This window comes from Cebidichthys violaceus, unplaced genomic scaffold (genome assembly GCF_023349555.1).
Source record: "Cebidichthys violaceus isolate CVI_PGR_0920_01 unplaced genomic scaffold, fCebVio1.0.p SCAF_6, whole genome shotgun sequence".
Taxonomy (NCBI): domain Eukaryota; kingdom Metazoa; phylum Chordata; class Actinopteri; order Perciformes; family Stichaeidae; genus Cebidichthys; species Cebidichthys violaceus.
The window spans coordinates 9,590,963-9,607,376 of record NW_027176816.1 but is presented as its reverse complement, the minus strand read 5'-3'; the positions used below and the strand labels follow the sequence as shown (position 1 = coordinate 9,607,376).

At 42.6% G+C, this 16,414-nt stretch overlaps 1 protein-coding gene across 1 annotated transcript in view; it reads right to left on the bottom strand.

Moving 5' to 3' along the window:
• LOC137889095 (histone-lysine N-methyltransferase PRDM16-like) overlaps window positions 1-16,414 on the bottom strand; it is a gene marked incomplete at its 3' end in the record, with an annotated part of 163,271 nt that overhangs the window by 70,080 nt on the left and 76,777 nt on the right. Inside the window, exon 3 of the mRNA XM_068732723.1 lies at window positions 1,480-1,530. Within this exon, the coding sequence (XP_068588824.1) occupies window positions 1,480-1,530 (51 nt within the window). The remainder of the gene's footprint in view (window positions 1-1,479; window positions 1,531-16,414) is intronic.

Sequence of the window (16,414 nt, the reverse complement as noted above, 5' to 3'; positions counted from 1 at the left end):
GTTTTTCCAAGGGCCAAATTGGTCATAGTTGTGAAATACGCCAAAAGAGATTTTAGGGGAAATACGTCTTGCTAAGGCTGCTCACGAGGAGTCTACTCTCACACACTGCTTTTATTAAGGGGAGCTGGATTATGTATTGAAAAATAGTCCAGCATTAGTTCTGCTCCTGATATTTTGACCGTCATGTCATGTGAGATAAGACAAAAGGCCCATGCAAACTTTGCAGACAAATTCCACATCTCAGTTTCAATTTCTTTGACAACTAAATCCATGATGAACGCCACTCATGTGACATAATGAATGTTTAAGCTCAGTTCTGTCAACCAACATTAATCAAAGTCCACATTACAATTGTAAACATATGTTTGCAACTAAAGTTCACATTTCGACCACTATTGTATCATATTGTTATTGAGCAGCAAGGTCAGTCAATCAGTTTTGAAGTGAAAAACAAAAAAGATATTGAATTTTTCAAGACAATACCAATAGTGAGTTTGGGAGTAGTTTGAATACTGGTGCCATACTGCAAATATGGATTGTTCTTCTAATCTTCTAAAATCGCATATAATTTACTGCTGTCCCATTTTCAATCATTGATTCGGATTTCAACTATCCTGCCATTGAGTTGACTGGGAGCAGCATGGCTTCAGTCATTCTCAGAAAGAGTGTCCACTCTGCTGCAGCCATTGTTCTTTCATGGACCATTAGATGGACATGAACTCTCTCGCTGTTCTGCCTTGACCTGGCGACACTGGACGTAAAAGCAAACTGCCCAGCCTCTTCAATAAATTTATCACCTCATAAAGTGGTCAGTGACTGGTCAATGGGACGTGTCGGTCACAGTGTGTGTGCATGTGTCAGTGTTTTTGTGTGAGTGAAGAGAGACTTTCAATTCTTCAATAAGAAGGGCATTTAAGTTACTGAAAACGCCAATGAATGCTTTAAAAAAAGGATGATTTATTTGTTTAATCCTTTGTATGCTCTGCTGATAATCTCAGATACTGTAATTCTAATAAAAAATATTCATGATAATTAAATATACTGTATATAATAATAATAATATAGCTATTAAAAAATTGCACAAATTAAAGCACGCAGATGATCTTTTTCTGTAAACCAGAAAAACTCTTGAACAAAACTGTAACTGGACGTGCATGTACGGACATAATTAGTGTGTATGCGCTCATGCAGTGCCAGAGGAGTTGAGAGGAAATTTTGTTACATTGTCTTCCAAATGCAGACATACAAACGTAGAAAAGATGTCTCTCTACTTTTTGTGCTTGCTATAAACTGCCACTTAATCACTTCACCCTCACAATGACTTTCCGTAACTTTGATGTTAAGACAAATCCAGCATGACATTTGTCATACAGGGCAGAGGTACAGAGACAGGATTCATAATAGAAATTATTCTAATAGAAATAGAATAATTTAATAATAATAGAATAGAAATAGAAACAACGGGTGTAACTATCCTACCTTTTTGATGCAGCTGTCTGGGGATTCTTCGTCATGGTCATTCATCATCTGCTGAGAAAACACAAAGAAGATGTACATTGGTAAAGCGCTTCATGGTACCAAAAACCCACAATGTTTTTTCAAAAGTCAAGAAGAACAATAAACCAGGCAACAATATTTGATTTGATTGAGAAGAAAAATCTGTTTGTTAAAGAATGAAAAGAGAATATTGATTCCTGTGCTTGACAGGGACTCGGCCATGGGTTGTGACCATCGCTGCTTGACGACATGAGCACAGGGTGTTCACAGTTCATCACACAGACCCTCTGGGCTACAAATGTGACCAGAGGGATATAATAATGGACTGAGGGGGTCACAAAAACACACACAGAAGCAAAAATAACACTACAAACACACACACTCTCACACTGATGAATGAATGCCCCACAGATTTTAATTCTCCGCTTCAGCGTTGCAGGAAATTTCGCTGAGACCATGTCTGTGAGTGTGTGTGTGTGTGTGTGTGTGTGTGTATAATTAAGCCTTCAAGCAATATTTACTGGGGGCAGATGGGTGGTAGAATGCTCCCAGTGTCTGCCAGAGGAAATTAAGGAATTGGGGGAATGATGAAGAGATGGGGCTGCCCTGCTGCAATGAGGGGGAATTTCACATATAATGGCAACCCAGAGTCTCTCTCCATCTCTCTGTCTCTTTTTCTCCCTCTCTGAAGCCCATTGATGGCAACTGAGGATCAAAGAAGAGATGCAGACTGTTTTCAGAGCAGTTTTAGGTGGGGTGGAGGATCAGCGTGGTACTTACCGAGTTTAAGTGAAATTAGGCCTATAAAACTTCCCCAGCACAGACTCCCTATCCTCCCCATCTGCCCTTTCACAGTAGGTGTGTTGTTTGGGTGTTGTAACAAGACTGGCTGCCTTTACATTAGAGCTGACATATTGAAGTTTGTATTTCCTCAATCAGCATGGCCCACCGTGATTGGCAAAGAGACATTTATCTGCTGCGGAATCTGCCATGGAAACTGTGGAGCCATTCTTTCAATTCTGGCATACAGCAACTTCTTTTATGCCACTTTCTATAAAAGGCCTCAATTCACAGGAGGTGATTATGAATTGTGTGTATGAGCCTGTGAATGTGTGCTCTCCCATATGCCTCTAGATAAAGGTGTCCATACGGTAAGTTTCTCTGTGAGACTATTTATTCCCCAGGAAATTAGAAAAACAGTTATCTCAACAGAAGTTCACTCTCAACTCTCTTTCTCTCCTTTCACTAAACAGTGAACCAGATGGGCCATATGTGCACCGGCGTGCCGTACGAAGTGGTTTCCTACATTAAGCTGTCAAGGGATCTGTTTCTCAGCCTCAGCAAATGGGAACAATTACACCACAGATACTTACAACAGTGTTCTCAGCCTACTTACACATCATCTAAACCTTTACAGAAGCATCCTGTTCCTGAAATCAGTTCCAAACAATGCAACAACAAGAGACGCCGTGTCCCTCACGGCCAATTAAATTTGTCACATAATTTTGACTGGTAACTGTAGCACCCTATTTTGAAAATGTGCACCCTTTCAAAATAGGGCGCTACAGTTACCAGTCAAAACGATGAGTGGTGAGGTGCAGTTTCATTAAAGTTTCATTAAAATCAGACCATGATGACTGATCAGATGAATAAACAAAGCTAAGCAGCCTGGTCAGCTTTTTCTCAGTTGTTATGAGACTCTTTGAATGTATAGTACATCGTAGTGTGTGTTCATGGTTAGTATAAAAGGGTAATTTCGCCTAAAAACAATAATTTTTTCTCAAAATGTATAACTCTCTATTTTACTTTTCTCTTTACTTATCTATTTTGTGGATTACGTAGTATAACCCTTCAAAGTTAAATCTGTGTGGCAGAGCAAAAGGGGTTTCAGGATGACAAATTAAGTTACTCTGTAAGTAAAAAATGTGCTTGTAAACTTTAAACATGGCGATAGAGAGAGAGAGAGAGAGAGAGAGAGAGAGAGAGAGAGAGAGAGAGAAAAGAGAGAGAGAGAGAGAGAGAAAGAGAGAGAGAGAGAGAGAGAGAGAGAGAGAGAGAGAAGGACTTCCCATTTCTTTAATGCACAGGACCAGCTGTAACAGTTTACAAAACCAACAGCTTGGCTGAGTCGTCTAAAAATGCTACCAGGCGTTCGACAACTATAGGACAATTTCTGGACTTTCCCCCTGCTCTGTTCAGCTACATGCCAAGTGTAAATATGTGTGTGTATCAAATTTTGCAAGAGTAACCTAAACTGTAGAAGACATACAAGCAGACATGAGTGGTTTACTGATGCCTTAATGTCTTTTATCTTCAGGTGGGGGGTCGGGAGGGTGTGGGCTTTCTATCGTCCAAACCTCAGTTTTGGGTACAGAACCGCTGAGCTGACTGTCAGGAAAGTGCTAATTATAAAGCTTCCTGGCTTTACATTCTATGTAATTGTAATCCAAATTGCTATTGTCTGTTAAAAAGTTAGCCAATTACTTTTTTTAATTTAAAAAAAAAAAAAACGATCGGGGTTTCCAATGGCGACAAAAGGGCTTGTGCAATGATGACAATAACAACACAGAGGCAGGTGGAGATGCTCTTTCAACACTGGCATACTGTATTGCTTGCACAAACACACACACATACCAGACAAAAACACACAAAATAGCATAGCCTTGCAGCAAGACCCCGCCAAGCAAATAAATAAGCTATTAATTAGGGAAGGAAAATGTGATTGGCCACTGACTGGCGGCGCTATGATTTATTGCACGTGTCACAGTCATCTCAAAGTGACTTTTACTCTGGGTCGGTGAGACAGGTCCAAATAGAGACTGGCCTATGTTGAGAGGGATAGATTTTCCACTACACAGAGAGAGGTAAAATTGTCCATTTGTTCTGTATCTACCCTGCAGAATGCTGACATGTCAATATGTCTTATGGAAAAGAGAAAACACTGGAGCGAGGGTAATTAGAAAGTGTGTGCAAGTGTGTGGGTCTGGGCACACAAACTTCTCTCTCTGGCCCATATGACCTCAAACATAAACAAATTCAGTCGTGGCTTGATGAAAGTGCAGCCACCTGCAGAATCCTTCCACCGAGAGCTGTCCAGACCCTCATTAGGGGTGAGTGTAAATGTGTGTGTTTGTGTAAGTGTGAATGTGTGTGAGTGTATGTGTGTATCTCACCATGTCCGTGATGTGTGCTTTCACACTAGGCAGGAGGGAAAACCCCACCATTATTAGTGTTTCATAGCTTTTGTTATTGGACAGAGTCAGGAGTTTTTCAACACCACCTTAGCAGCATTCATATTGACATGCCATGATGACCAAGCGGACAAAGAAAACAAGACATGGGGAGAGACACTCGGTGAGTGGACTGCCTCATTGTTTTCACAAGACCTGTCACGGCCTGAAACACATGACGGAGCAGGATCCTGCTCAGTTTATTTCCAGATTCTCATTTAACATGAAAAAAAACAACAGAAAGGTGTTTTCTGTATAGGGACCCATGAAGGATATGTGGTGGTTTTGCGTGTACAGCTCAAGTCATAGAATGACCCATGCATCATGACTTCTAGTCACACCAATGAGAGGGCTAAGTAGCCATAGCAACTAGAGGAAGACCTCAGAAAGCTTGCTCCTCATCATCATCATCCTGAGGCACGAGGAGAAGAGGGCCCCACGTAGGAAAATGTTAGCTTTCTGTCGCCAAAAACAATTCTCCTCAACTCTGGATAATATGAGGCAATACAGCAACACGGCTCAATGGATGGCTGCGGATGTCACAAAGCCGCAAGTTTCCAAAAAGAACGAGCAGCAAACAAACCTCAGGGCTTTTTGAACCAGGGCCCTGACTGACAACCCATTGGCTGCAACAGCCACACCAAGAAAGCCACAAATTGAAAGTTTTGCTACGCATTTATTGGGAACTTTTGCAGCTTCTTGGCAGGTTGACAGGGTTTCATTGTGGTGGCAATGCCATGGACAGGTTATTGATGTTTTTGACGTATAGATGGGAGAGGTAGCGGTCTTTCACTGTGGGTCGTGTTGAATAATAAACTGCAGAGAAAGTGTATTTGTGTCAGAGAGAAAGGAAGAAAAAAAGAAAGAAAAATGAAAGGGGAGGCTCTATTTCTCATTGCTGGAGCCTTTAAAATAGGAGCTAACCATCATGTCAAACATAATCTCAACAAATGGATCTGACTCCTCTGACTTCCAGATAGTGGCAAATCTGATCGGAACACTTTACAATCAATGAAACAACACTACTCCAAAAAAGGAAGAAAAAGAACTGAGGATATCAAGTCTCCAGTGTTTTTTTCTGAGCTCTCTTGCTATCATTTGAACACCCTGATAACAAACCTTTTACACGTTCCTGCCAGAATCAGAGATTGTTTGACTAAGGATACAAGTCTGATTTAGTCTGCTTTTTAGCATTAACTTAAATGGTGCCTGGTTGTAGTTCCAAGTCCTTTCTCATGGCTTGTCCTTTAAAAGGGAGTAAAATGCGGCTATTTCGAGGCTTCCCACAGATAGGGGCCTTGACAGCTGACCCAAAACAAGACCAGAGCTATGACCTCTTAAAAACATGCCTCAACAATGAGGTTGCTCACTGAGCTTAAGTAGGGAGGCGGGGAGAGCAAGCCAGGAGACGAGGACACAGGGTAGAACTTTGCACTGCTAAATACCAGGAAACTGGGCGTCCATCAGATAAAATATATTCATGATGACTTTAATGAGCAGAAGACTTGAGGTGCTTTGGCCAAGGCAAACATCAATGGGAGTGCTGATAGGACATTTTCTCTCTTTTGCTCCCTCTCTTTCTCTGTCTTGGTTGATTGAGAAGGTAATTATGAATATAATCACTGTTTGATGCCTTATCTCCATCGACATTTTGCTGCAAAGCTTAATGTGAGAAAATGATACAGTTCATTGGTAAAAGCGAAAGAAACGGATGCCAAAGGAATGCATGAGATGCCATTGTCTGAAAGAAAGAGGAGAGATCAGATTAGCTTGACACTTATCACACCACGCGAAAAGCCAACACTGTTACCCAACCCTACATCCAGATGGGTCTACGCAGGGTGCGGCCTGTGACGGAACTGAGAACTGTTGGTGAGATAGGGCTTAGCGCACAAAGCTTAGATTTGGAAGACAAACACACAGAACCATTGTGCGACTCTGGAAAGTCACGGCCACTTGTCAAATACAAAACGGCTGATATTTACAGAACGAGCATTGACCCTGTGTGTCCTCAGAGTCTTTGTGTGATTTATGAAGAAAACGTCGTAGTGAAATATCCTGGCAGGGTTTGCATCGACTCTCGGCAGGTTTGTCTCATCATTTCAATGTCCTGTATGATTCACAGGTCTTGAATAGACATGTGCGGTCTAGCTGCCACACATCATGCGCTTAGTACAAATGAGCGGGTTCAATATTTGTATTCATACATTTGACAGTTGCAGCGTTTGAACTCATTTCTCTGTAAGAAAGTGGTGTTGCAAGGTGAGGTTTGCACTTGGTCAGCAAACAAACCTTGGGAAAGAAGTTCACTTTCATGAAAAAGAGAGTGAGAGGAATGCAAAGGGAGGTAGAGGGAGGAGGAAGAGAGCAAGATTCTGCAAATGTATTAAAAGGGTAATATTTTCATTGGGGGCCTTGTATGACCATCCATCACCTGACGTCCACTGCCCCCTATCCTTTTAAGGCCGTTGACTCTGAACTTGATATCGACAGAAACATACAGATAAATTATCTGCTTGGCCTTCGCTTTATTGATAAGTCATTTGGGCAGATGATCAGTAATAATCATAAGTGAATAAGTGCGTGCCGATAGATCTTCCGCTAGCAGATGCTGTGACAGCCGCAGGGTTGAGGCCCAATAAATAACCCTACCTTTTGGCCTAAGAGGATTGCCGACACAGCATCGGCAGCTGCTGTGGCATACATTTCAGATAATGATATATCACTTCCTCCCTCTTCATTTTGATAAAGGTTGCAGTTTATCGATACGTGGCAGCAGGAAGAAAAATAATATTGCCTTATTTCTAATGATCTCCTATTCTTCTGATGACACATATTGCCTCTGAGCAAGCAGGGGGGTTGTAGGAGAAAGATTTAGGGTCTTGACTTGAGGGCATATAGATTGAATCAAAGGTCATGCCACGGATACTTTTCATTTCACATACCTCAGATGCCAGCGCAGCCTATGCATATATGAATGTTTACATTTATGCACTACATAAATTCGATTTTGGCTTTTCAGCTCAGCAATGTCATATGTTTCATATCTCCATTTCCCCTTGTAAACTGAATTTGTGTATTTAGAAACATACACCAGACCACACTGTCTGTCCCTCTGTCTACTGCCAATATGAGTTCCTAATTCAAACCAGGAATTCCTTTAGGTAGAAAAAGACACGGAAACACAGAGAGGGGTATCTCTCATCGCATCAGGGGCTTTTCTGGACAGCAGCCACTGAGATATTGTCACGTGACGACGGATAACTGGCGAGTAAATTGCATATCGTTTGTCGGGGTCCGGCTAAATATTTACACCGTTTGCATATTTCAACATAAACAGAGGGGTTTTGGTAGCTTTACATTACTCCACTCTCCCGCTTTCTTCAAATCCAATATATGTACAGGAAGGACAATCTGGCTCAAACAAGAAGACTGCATGTGGACAGAGGATAGACAGAGTGCAGGGAAATGAGGAGAAAGACATTTTTGCAGTTGTGTGTCTTAGTCGGTCAGGCATCCCCCTGCAAATCCATCCTGTGGCTTTTCTTCAATTTTGTCCAACACATATACACACATATACTAGGAGTTTGGGCGCAGGCCCAAACATAGAACTGAAAAGTCTCCAGTGACTTGGAGGCTAAGTGCATGTATACATGGGTCAGTGCGTGGGACAAGCGAGGGCTTTCTTTAGGGCTCAGAGGGTTTATACCAAGGTCAAGCCCTACACACGATGATGATGATGATGCTTGAGAAGGCCAAAGCCACACCAGTTGCCTCCCTGACGAGATCTCTACAGCAGATAAATAAACAAGGCCTGACCATGGATTTCCTGCTCAGTGGTACGAGTGTGTTTTTTGTTTGTGTGCAGTAGGGTACTCGGATTTGATCTGATGCACCAAATAGAGGCAAATTATACACATACTAGAACCATAACATAATTATAGTAGTAACAGTTATGCAGATCAAACACCTCCAACAGGTCCTCTGTCTTCTGTACACTCAATGTATCCACTTAGGTCATTAGCCTATCTTCACTCTCTCAATGGTCTTTTTGTATGGGAATGGCCTCTGTGTTTACAGGGAAGATGTAGAGCTTAGATGTTAGGTCATCAGCAGGACAGAGGTGAATAGTATGGCGTGTGCTAAGGAAAGAGTGCACAGATCCTAGTGTTCATAACACACTCTGTCAGGTAGGCAGTCTGTGATTTTAGCTGGTTTTATTGCACCAATAAATTTGAACACACACTCTTTTATTAACCACAACAAACATGTAAATTAAATGACTGAGATATACTGAAACCTGCATCTGTTTAACGTGATGCCGTCCTTCCTTTTTGTGTGTTTCCTCATTATTTGTTTTGGCATTCTACAATGCCATCAACAAGTGAAGTCAAAGGGTTTACTTCAAACGCAAGTAACTGAGGCACGTACACGATATAAATAATAACGGCAGCTTAATAGCTGTAATGGCTGCTATTAGCATGTATATCATTTTGAGTATGATGTGGAGATAATACACAAGAGGGATTTGTGTTTAACAAATGGACTGTAACTAGTGCACTGGTTATCCTTGTGATTTCTTCTGGTGGCCAATCAGATTATTTGCACAGTGGAAACATATAAAGACCAGAGCAGTTAGGCCAGCTGCTACAGCCAAAAGATACTGTCTGGACATACTGGCTACACATGGTTTCTTTCACTATGGTGGCCAGGAACACATTCTTGCATAGGGTTTAGGCAAAAACTATTGCCAAATGCATATAATGGCCCCTATATTGTGTTGACTGGTTATTTTCAGATTTGGTTCTTCTACCAGCCATTAAGAATGTAATACTTTCTAAATAATACCATGAAAGCTTTAACAGTCTTTCAGACAAAGGAATAACGACTTTTCTGAATTGTCCCAGTTGACAACCAAAACAAAATTACAAACTCTAAAGGACATTTGAAAAGCAGCAACAATGCGAAACACCAAAGTAACAATGAGAAATGATTGATTGAGCCCATTGTGCAAATGAATCGTCCACCATTCTGCCCTCATTGAATTGCTCAGTCTAACATGTGTTGCTGCACAATAACCTCCAGTAACGTATGTTCAGTTTTTTTTCTTTGTAACCCTCCCTCTGTCTTTCTGTACAACCACTCACACACACACACACACACACACACACACACACACACACACACACACACACACACACACACACACACACACTCTATTTATCCTTGCTCTCAAGAGATAGCAACATTTATCACCACCAGAGCTGTCTCCAAGTCCACAGGATAAACCCATCACCTCCACAATAAATGTCAAGCTGTCATGATTTATGCAGCTAATGAAATTGATTAGATGGCTACAATGTCCCAGAACATTGTAATCGTTTGATTCACTACTGTCCTGTTTACTCAAAGACCAGCTATTGTTAGTGTCTGGGATGAAAGCAGCGCTGTGAGACATCTCATCAACTACCGCTTGACAATAATACAGCTACATCTTTGTAAGATGTAGCTGTATTAGTGTGTAATTGTGTAATTTTTGAGTCTCTGTCATCAGTCTTTATGGTTTGACCTTGAGGACTCTTCAGAGAAGATATAATTGAGTGGAGATAATGTAGCTGTCACACTCCCTTGTACAAAGGCCATTGTCTGATGTTTTTGCCATCAAAACCCAAGATGAGTTTAAGTGTCACTTGCTTTGATAATTTCAGGGATGGTCTCAGACTTCAAAAGACAGCGTGGTAATGATGTTGCAAAAGCGATGATATGATGCTGCCGGCTTTCTTGGGGCACTGAATGGAAAAAAGTGTGTACAACAGTGGACTTTGTGGTGCAAGACACTGCCAAGTAGAATTTTAATTTTTGACAGATACCTCATGTCATTCCAAAGTTCAATCTCACTTATGACTTTTAAACCAAGTGCTGTTACATCTACCAAATACCAAAGATCATAATTTGGAGCCCTCCATCAGTTGTGTCAGACTGCCAAATGCTCTATACTTTGTCAAAGACAAAACCCACCTCTAACATGCAGGTTAATGCAAATATCCATTCAGTTGACCTTCGGGCTCATCACAAATGAGTTTATTAGCCGGGCCATATAAGGTGAAGGCCCTTTACAACCCTGTTAGTGTGAAGCAGAGACTATCTCTGTCACTAAGATTGATGTTCCCCGGCTTATCGAGCGCTTCCGTTATCAGCAAAAACCTTCAGCAAGGAATACTAAGTCCCATTTGCACACCTCAGACTTGAGACTCATCAAACTTCACAGGTCTTTATCGTCGTCATCCCCAACTGTTAATACTCTTATCATTATTATCTTCATTGGTGTCAGTGATACCAGTTTTTAATGTAGAGCTATCATCATCATCCTGGCTGTTAGAATAACAAAGGTATGACATGTACCGATCGGATGCTCTGCAGTGGTCTCTGAACCCTGGTTTATAGCTGTCTGTCTGTCTGGCCAGTCCATGGGATGATGACAGATGACTTTATTGGGGGAGTTGCCGGGACTTTCCATTAGTCATCTAACGAGAGCAATCAGCATGGAAAATGTTTGCGAACACCCTCTCAACCCTTTTTTCGTTGTTTTTATATCTGTAAAGCCAGAACATAAGCTATTCTTCGCCCACGACTTAGTCTATTTCAATAACAAAATAGAAAGGTGATGACCAAACAAACTAAGATGAGGGAAGAAACTGATTTTCGGAGGAGTTCACTCATTACATCTCTTCTCATTCCGGCCCCTGTGGTTGCAATAGATGACTTAGGGAGAGAGTTATTGGACAAAGGAGGAGGGAGGGAGAGGGGCGAGCTTGGTGAGAGGAAACTTATCTGTCCTTGGGCTGTGGGATAGAACACAGTGCCGGCTTTATTCAGCGTCTCGGCTCTGTCGTTAAGGAACGATGACACACTCCTCCAGGCCCACATTAATCTTTAACAGTGTGATTTCTAAAATAACACCAGTGTTTTCCCTAAGGCATGTGGGGAGAGAAGGCCCTGCTCAGTCCTGCCGAGCTCAGTCGAGATTTCTTTTTTTCTTTTCTTTTCCCCTCAAACTGTTAACATTGGATAGCAGAGAACAGTGGAAGGGCTCGGAAAACTAAAAGATGGAGAAGAGTTTGAACAGAGAGAAAAAGAGAGAGACAGGGAGTGTGGGGAGCATGAAGTTGAGCTGGAGCACATTTGGTGCAAACGTCACCAGATACTAAAAGCCCTTGACCTCACTTACTCACCCTGACAGTGGCAGCTCCAGTGGCTCCCTCGCGCCACACATTGCTGTTGTTAACAGTGTTATCACAGGGCTTCCCTGGGCAAGATAAAGACTGTGGCCGCTGATGGGCCTTAAGTGAATGAGGGACTGGCTGCAGACACGTAGACAGTCAGTCAACCTGCCTCTGGTTAATGACAGTGGAGAGATAGAAGCTGAAACAACATTTTGTAGGGAACTGTGTGTGTTTAACAGCAGGCTGGGAAAAGGGAGAGCGAGAGAAATAGGACAGTGACACTAATGTTGTTTGGGTTTTGGGAGCCAGACAGGAATCTCTCTTTCTCTCTCCCTATCAGGGCCGAGGGAGGGAGCTTGGCCGCTTGCTAGTGACCATTACACAGCACGATAGCACTGCAGCTTTCAGGTTTCCCATCGGGACAAGCAGGGGGCCTCATACGGCACAAAGAAAAAGACGGATGATCTAGTGAGCTGATTTTGACAGATAACCAAAGCCAAAACCACTAGTTTATGAAGCCAATGGATTATTTCAAACATCTTGTCTCACCAAATAGCATCTCTCTCTCTTTATCTCTTCTCACCCACAGTCTAGATACAGTGTATCTTGTTTCACAGCATTTTTAATTCAGTAGATGCACGAGTGATAAGAATGCTCTCTTTATAAGAGTTTTTAAGACTTTTTGGAGGCTGTTAAGCTGTCGGACAGGCTTATCCTTTCTGGAGCATTCAATAACTTCCATGTGCATTTCATTTTTCATCTCCTCCCTCCTTCCTCTGTCTCTTTCCGCTGAGTGCTCCACACAGCATACAGAAGGTCGGGCCAAGGCTAACATGTATCTATAATGTGTTCGTCTCAGGCAGCCCCCTGAGGAGTGGAGCGCTGCTCCGGCTCCTTGGCACAGTGGACAATGTGGGTGTTGTGTGGAGGAGCTGGCTGGCTGTACACTCACAGACGAGTCAATCTGGGGCCACTGCTGAACCGCTGCCTGTCCTGCCGCTCTAGTGCCTCAATAAGACCCCTCTTCACTGATTTTTCTTTTTTTCTTTTTTGAAAGTGCTCCCTTATTTGTGTTGCATTCATTTATTAAAAAATTACTTTTTCTTCTACTCCCCATGCTGGATTAGATCTGCTCTCGCCACTCAAACTCAGTACAGCATGCTTACTTTCATGGGCTTGTGTGTCTCTATAAGCATGTGTGTACCTACATGAGAGTTCTCCTTTTCACAGTGCTGACACCCGGCAGATTGAGACATCAGGCGCCTGCTCGCTGTGGTAAATTAGCCATTCTTCTCAGGGGCTAATTGGAAATCTAAATGTTTTGCAGTGGAAGAGAAGAGCTGTGAAGGAATGCGGTCTGCCCAGAAGCGGAAAATCCGATTACAGAATATTTCTATTCATGATATTTGATATGAATTTATGAAATTGCAAAGACCAAAACATATTTTGTGAATAGTGGATACTGGAATACAGTGTGCAATTTATCTCAAGAACCCTTTGTGGAGTTGTATTCCCATCCTGAAACCCTATGCCATTTTTAATGAGCAAACACTCAAAGCTCTGAATTAGAGGCAAATATATTTCCACGCATAATGACCCAACTGCAAAAAAAATAAATAATAATAATTAATTACAGTGCCTCCATCTACATAATTCAGAATAAAATATGAAACAAAAAATGCCACTAACACTAATTGACTAATTCATCACAGGGCCTTGTTGGTAAATGTTCTCTCCTGCTTGAGTAGTTTCGGTAAAATGAAAACATTTGCATAAAGTTAAGGTTTGAGACCCGCCAGTAAACACTGAAAAGTGAGACCAAATAGCATTTCTTGATGTAATAATTATGAACACCACTTTCTTAACCCTTCATTGATGAGTTATGTTTCTTCTTTGAGAAAAAAAAGTGACGTTCTTGCAAATAATGTCAAAAAATATTTTGTTATTTCATAGCTGCAATGTATGAATTATATAAAAAGGAGCATGTGTATGTATATGTATGCATTCATTTATCTGTTTTGTCCTAGTATTGCAAAGAAAAATACTCTAGCTAGAAAATGAACACAAACTTCACATCTTTGCAATGTTGAATTTCCTGGCAAGCATCATCTTCAAAGTATCTTGAAAAGTCAAAGTGGTGTGACTTTGTATAAGCAGACAGTCCTGTGAATGTGGCCGGAGGCTGGCCCGTGCACAGTTATGGGCGGTGCTCCCCGTTGTTGGGGGTGAGCTTGAGGTGCTGGGAAAAACGGCTGTTCATTCACACTAAATGAAGCCTTGTGAGTAACCGTGGAGAGAGTGCTTCTTAACTGATGAGTCCAGAGACAACTTCCCAGATCTTCTCTGCCACATGGAGACACCCACAATGCTAAAGACCTACTGCCATCTTTAAAGCAAACACATAAAGTCACTGAATAGCTTAGTTTTAGCCTCAGCCATGAAAACAAATCTAAACACTGTGAATTGAGTTTTGTCTCATTCTTCTTAATTGGCAGCAGCAGGTTTCTGCCTCTTTTTCTTCTCTGTTCAATATGAATAAATGCGACAAGCTCCTGATCCCGGCTTTTCAGCCTATGACTGTTTATTTATCTATTTCAACTACACCCAAGGGAACAAAAGGCATGCAGAATGGCCACTGACAGCCATGTCGAATATCTCTTTCTGCCAAATCTGGCTGTTTTCTCTCACTGCTGTCACTTGATGTCTTTATGCGAGGCTGAGAGTTCACCACTATGAAAAGGGTGGGGGCGAGCTGAGTGAGTGACCCCCACAGGAGGGGAGTATTAAAAGTGAAAAAGAGAGCGAGAGCAAGGAATGGTTAAACCAGAAGGCGGGAGAAAAGTAGAAAGGGGAGAAGGGGCACCCCTGCCGGGTCCCAGGCATCTCGGCTGGCAGTCCCCATCTTGGCTTCAGACGGCTTTTGTCAAAGAGGGGAAAAGAGGGTCTCTTCTTCACTTGGGCATGGGACAATAGATGTTTTGTCAGTCAGGGAGGGGGTGTCAATGGGGGAGTATGGAGAGATGCTGAAAGAGGAATAAAGCCAAGGACCCATCTTCACAAGGGGTGGGGTGGTGGGCAGCCCATTGGGACATGGGCAGATGTTGAAACGAGGATGATTTATTAGCCTTAGTGTCCTTGGTGGCACTTGGCCACCATCCCAGATTTAGGAGTGAGAGAGAGTGACTGAGAATAAGAGACTTGGGGGCGGGGAGGGGGAGGGCAGCTATGTATCGGAGACATCTTTATACCTTCTATGGGCATGGGGCGCTTCTTGCTCTCCGACCGTCATGGTTTTTTTGCCCGATTCTCTCGAAGAAAAATAACTTGGTCGGGAGTCATCTGCATCACTGAGCTAGACCTTGTCACCCAGCATTACCCCCGCCCTTCAACACAACTTACCCCCAACAGACCCAAACACGCACAGTGTGTGTGCTGCCCTCGCTGCACCACCACCACCCCCATCCCTCCCTTGCTTATATAAAACAACAAATTACCAAATTAACATTCCTAACAGCCCTTACTCTCTCTTCACAGTTCTGGGCAGAGACACTCTCAAACTTGCCAGATAACAAGTGTAAAAAAGAAATCGTTCTACGGGTGCATTTGGCTTTGTGTGTATGTTTGTGTGTATTATGCATGGGTTGCATGCATGCGTGGTCAGGGAGATCGCCACTTGTTGCCTATGTTTCTAAAAAGGGAAACATTTTAAGAAATTAGTCATAAAGTTTTTCTGTGTGTCACAAACACAAACAGCCCCGGATCCCCTGTGGCCTTAGCCCTGCAGTGTGCTGTAATTGGGAGGTGTCACATGTTCTAAATCACAGCGTGTCATCCTGTCATGCCACCCATGAAGAACCATGAGCCTAGTTGTGTCCGTGTCTGTTAGAAGCTACTGAACCTAGGGTGAGAAGAAATACAACGCATTCCTTGGTGCAAACCTTTCTCAACAGTTAAATTGTTTATACTGTGTGAGCGCCCCTCTCCATCCCCACAGCACAGTCCACCTCGTCTTTAATCCAAACTCTGCCCCATTCTCCCTTCACGCATGTCCACACATGTTCTCCCAAACTTGACCTTTCTCTCCCTGCTTCCTATGGTCTTTGCACTCGTCCTTCACTCTCCTTTTCTCTCTCCTCCGAGCAACATTTAATCTTGCGACCTGTTTGTCCACCCTATTTCCCAGCCCTCTGCTGACAAACTGTAGGAGGGTTACTTAAAGCAGTAAAGGAAAGTTTGGACAGCTTTCATCAAGGGTACCCAGGGGGAAGATTGATTGGCAAAGTAATTTACTGCCCAGTGTCCATTCTGCACTCCTCCTTCCCTCCCTTCCTACCTGCCCTTCTCCCAATCTGTCTATCCGTCCATTCATTCTCCTACTCCTTACATATCCATACCTGTAAAGGTCTCAGTGGGAGTGACAGTGAGCATGTGTGTCTGTATATGTGTGTTTCTATGACAAGGTCT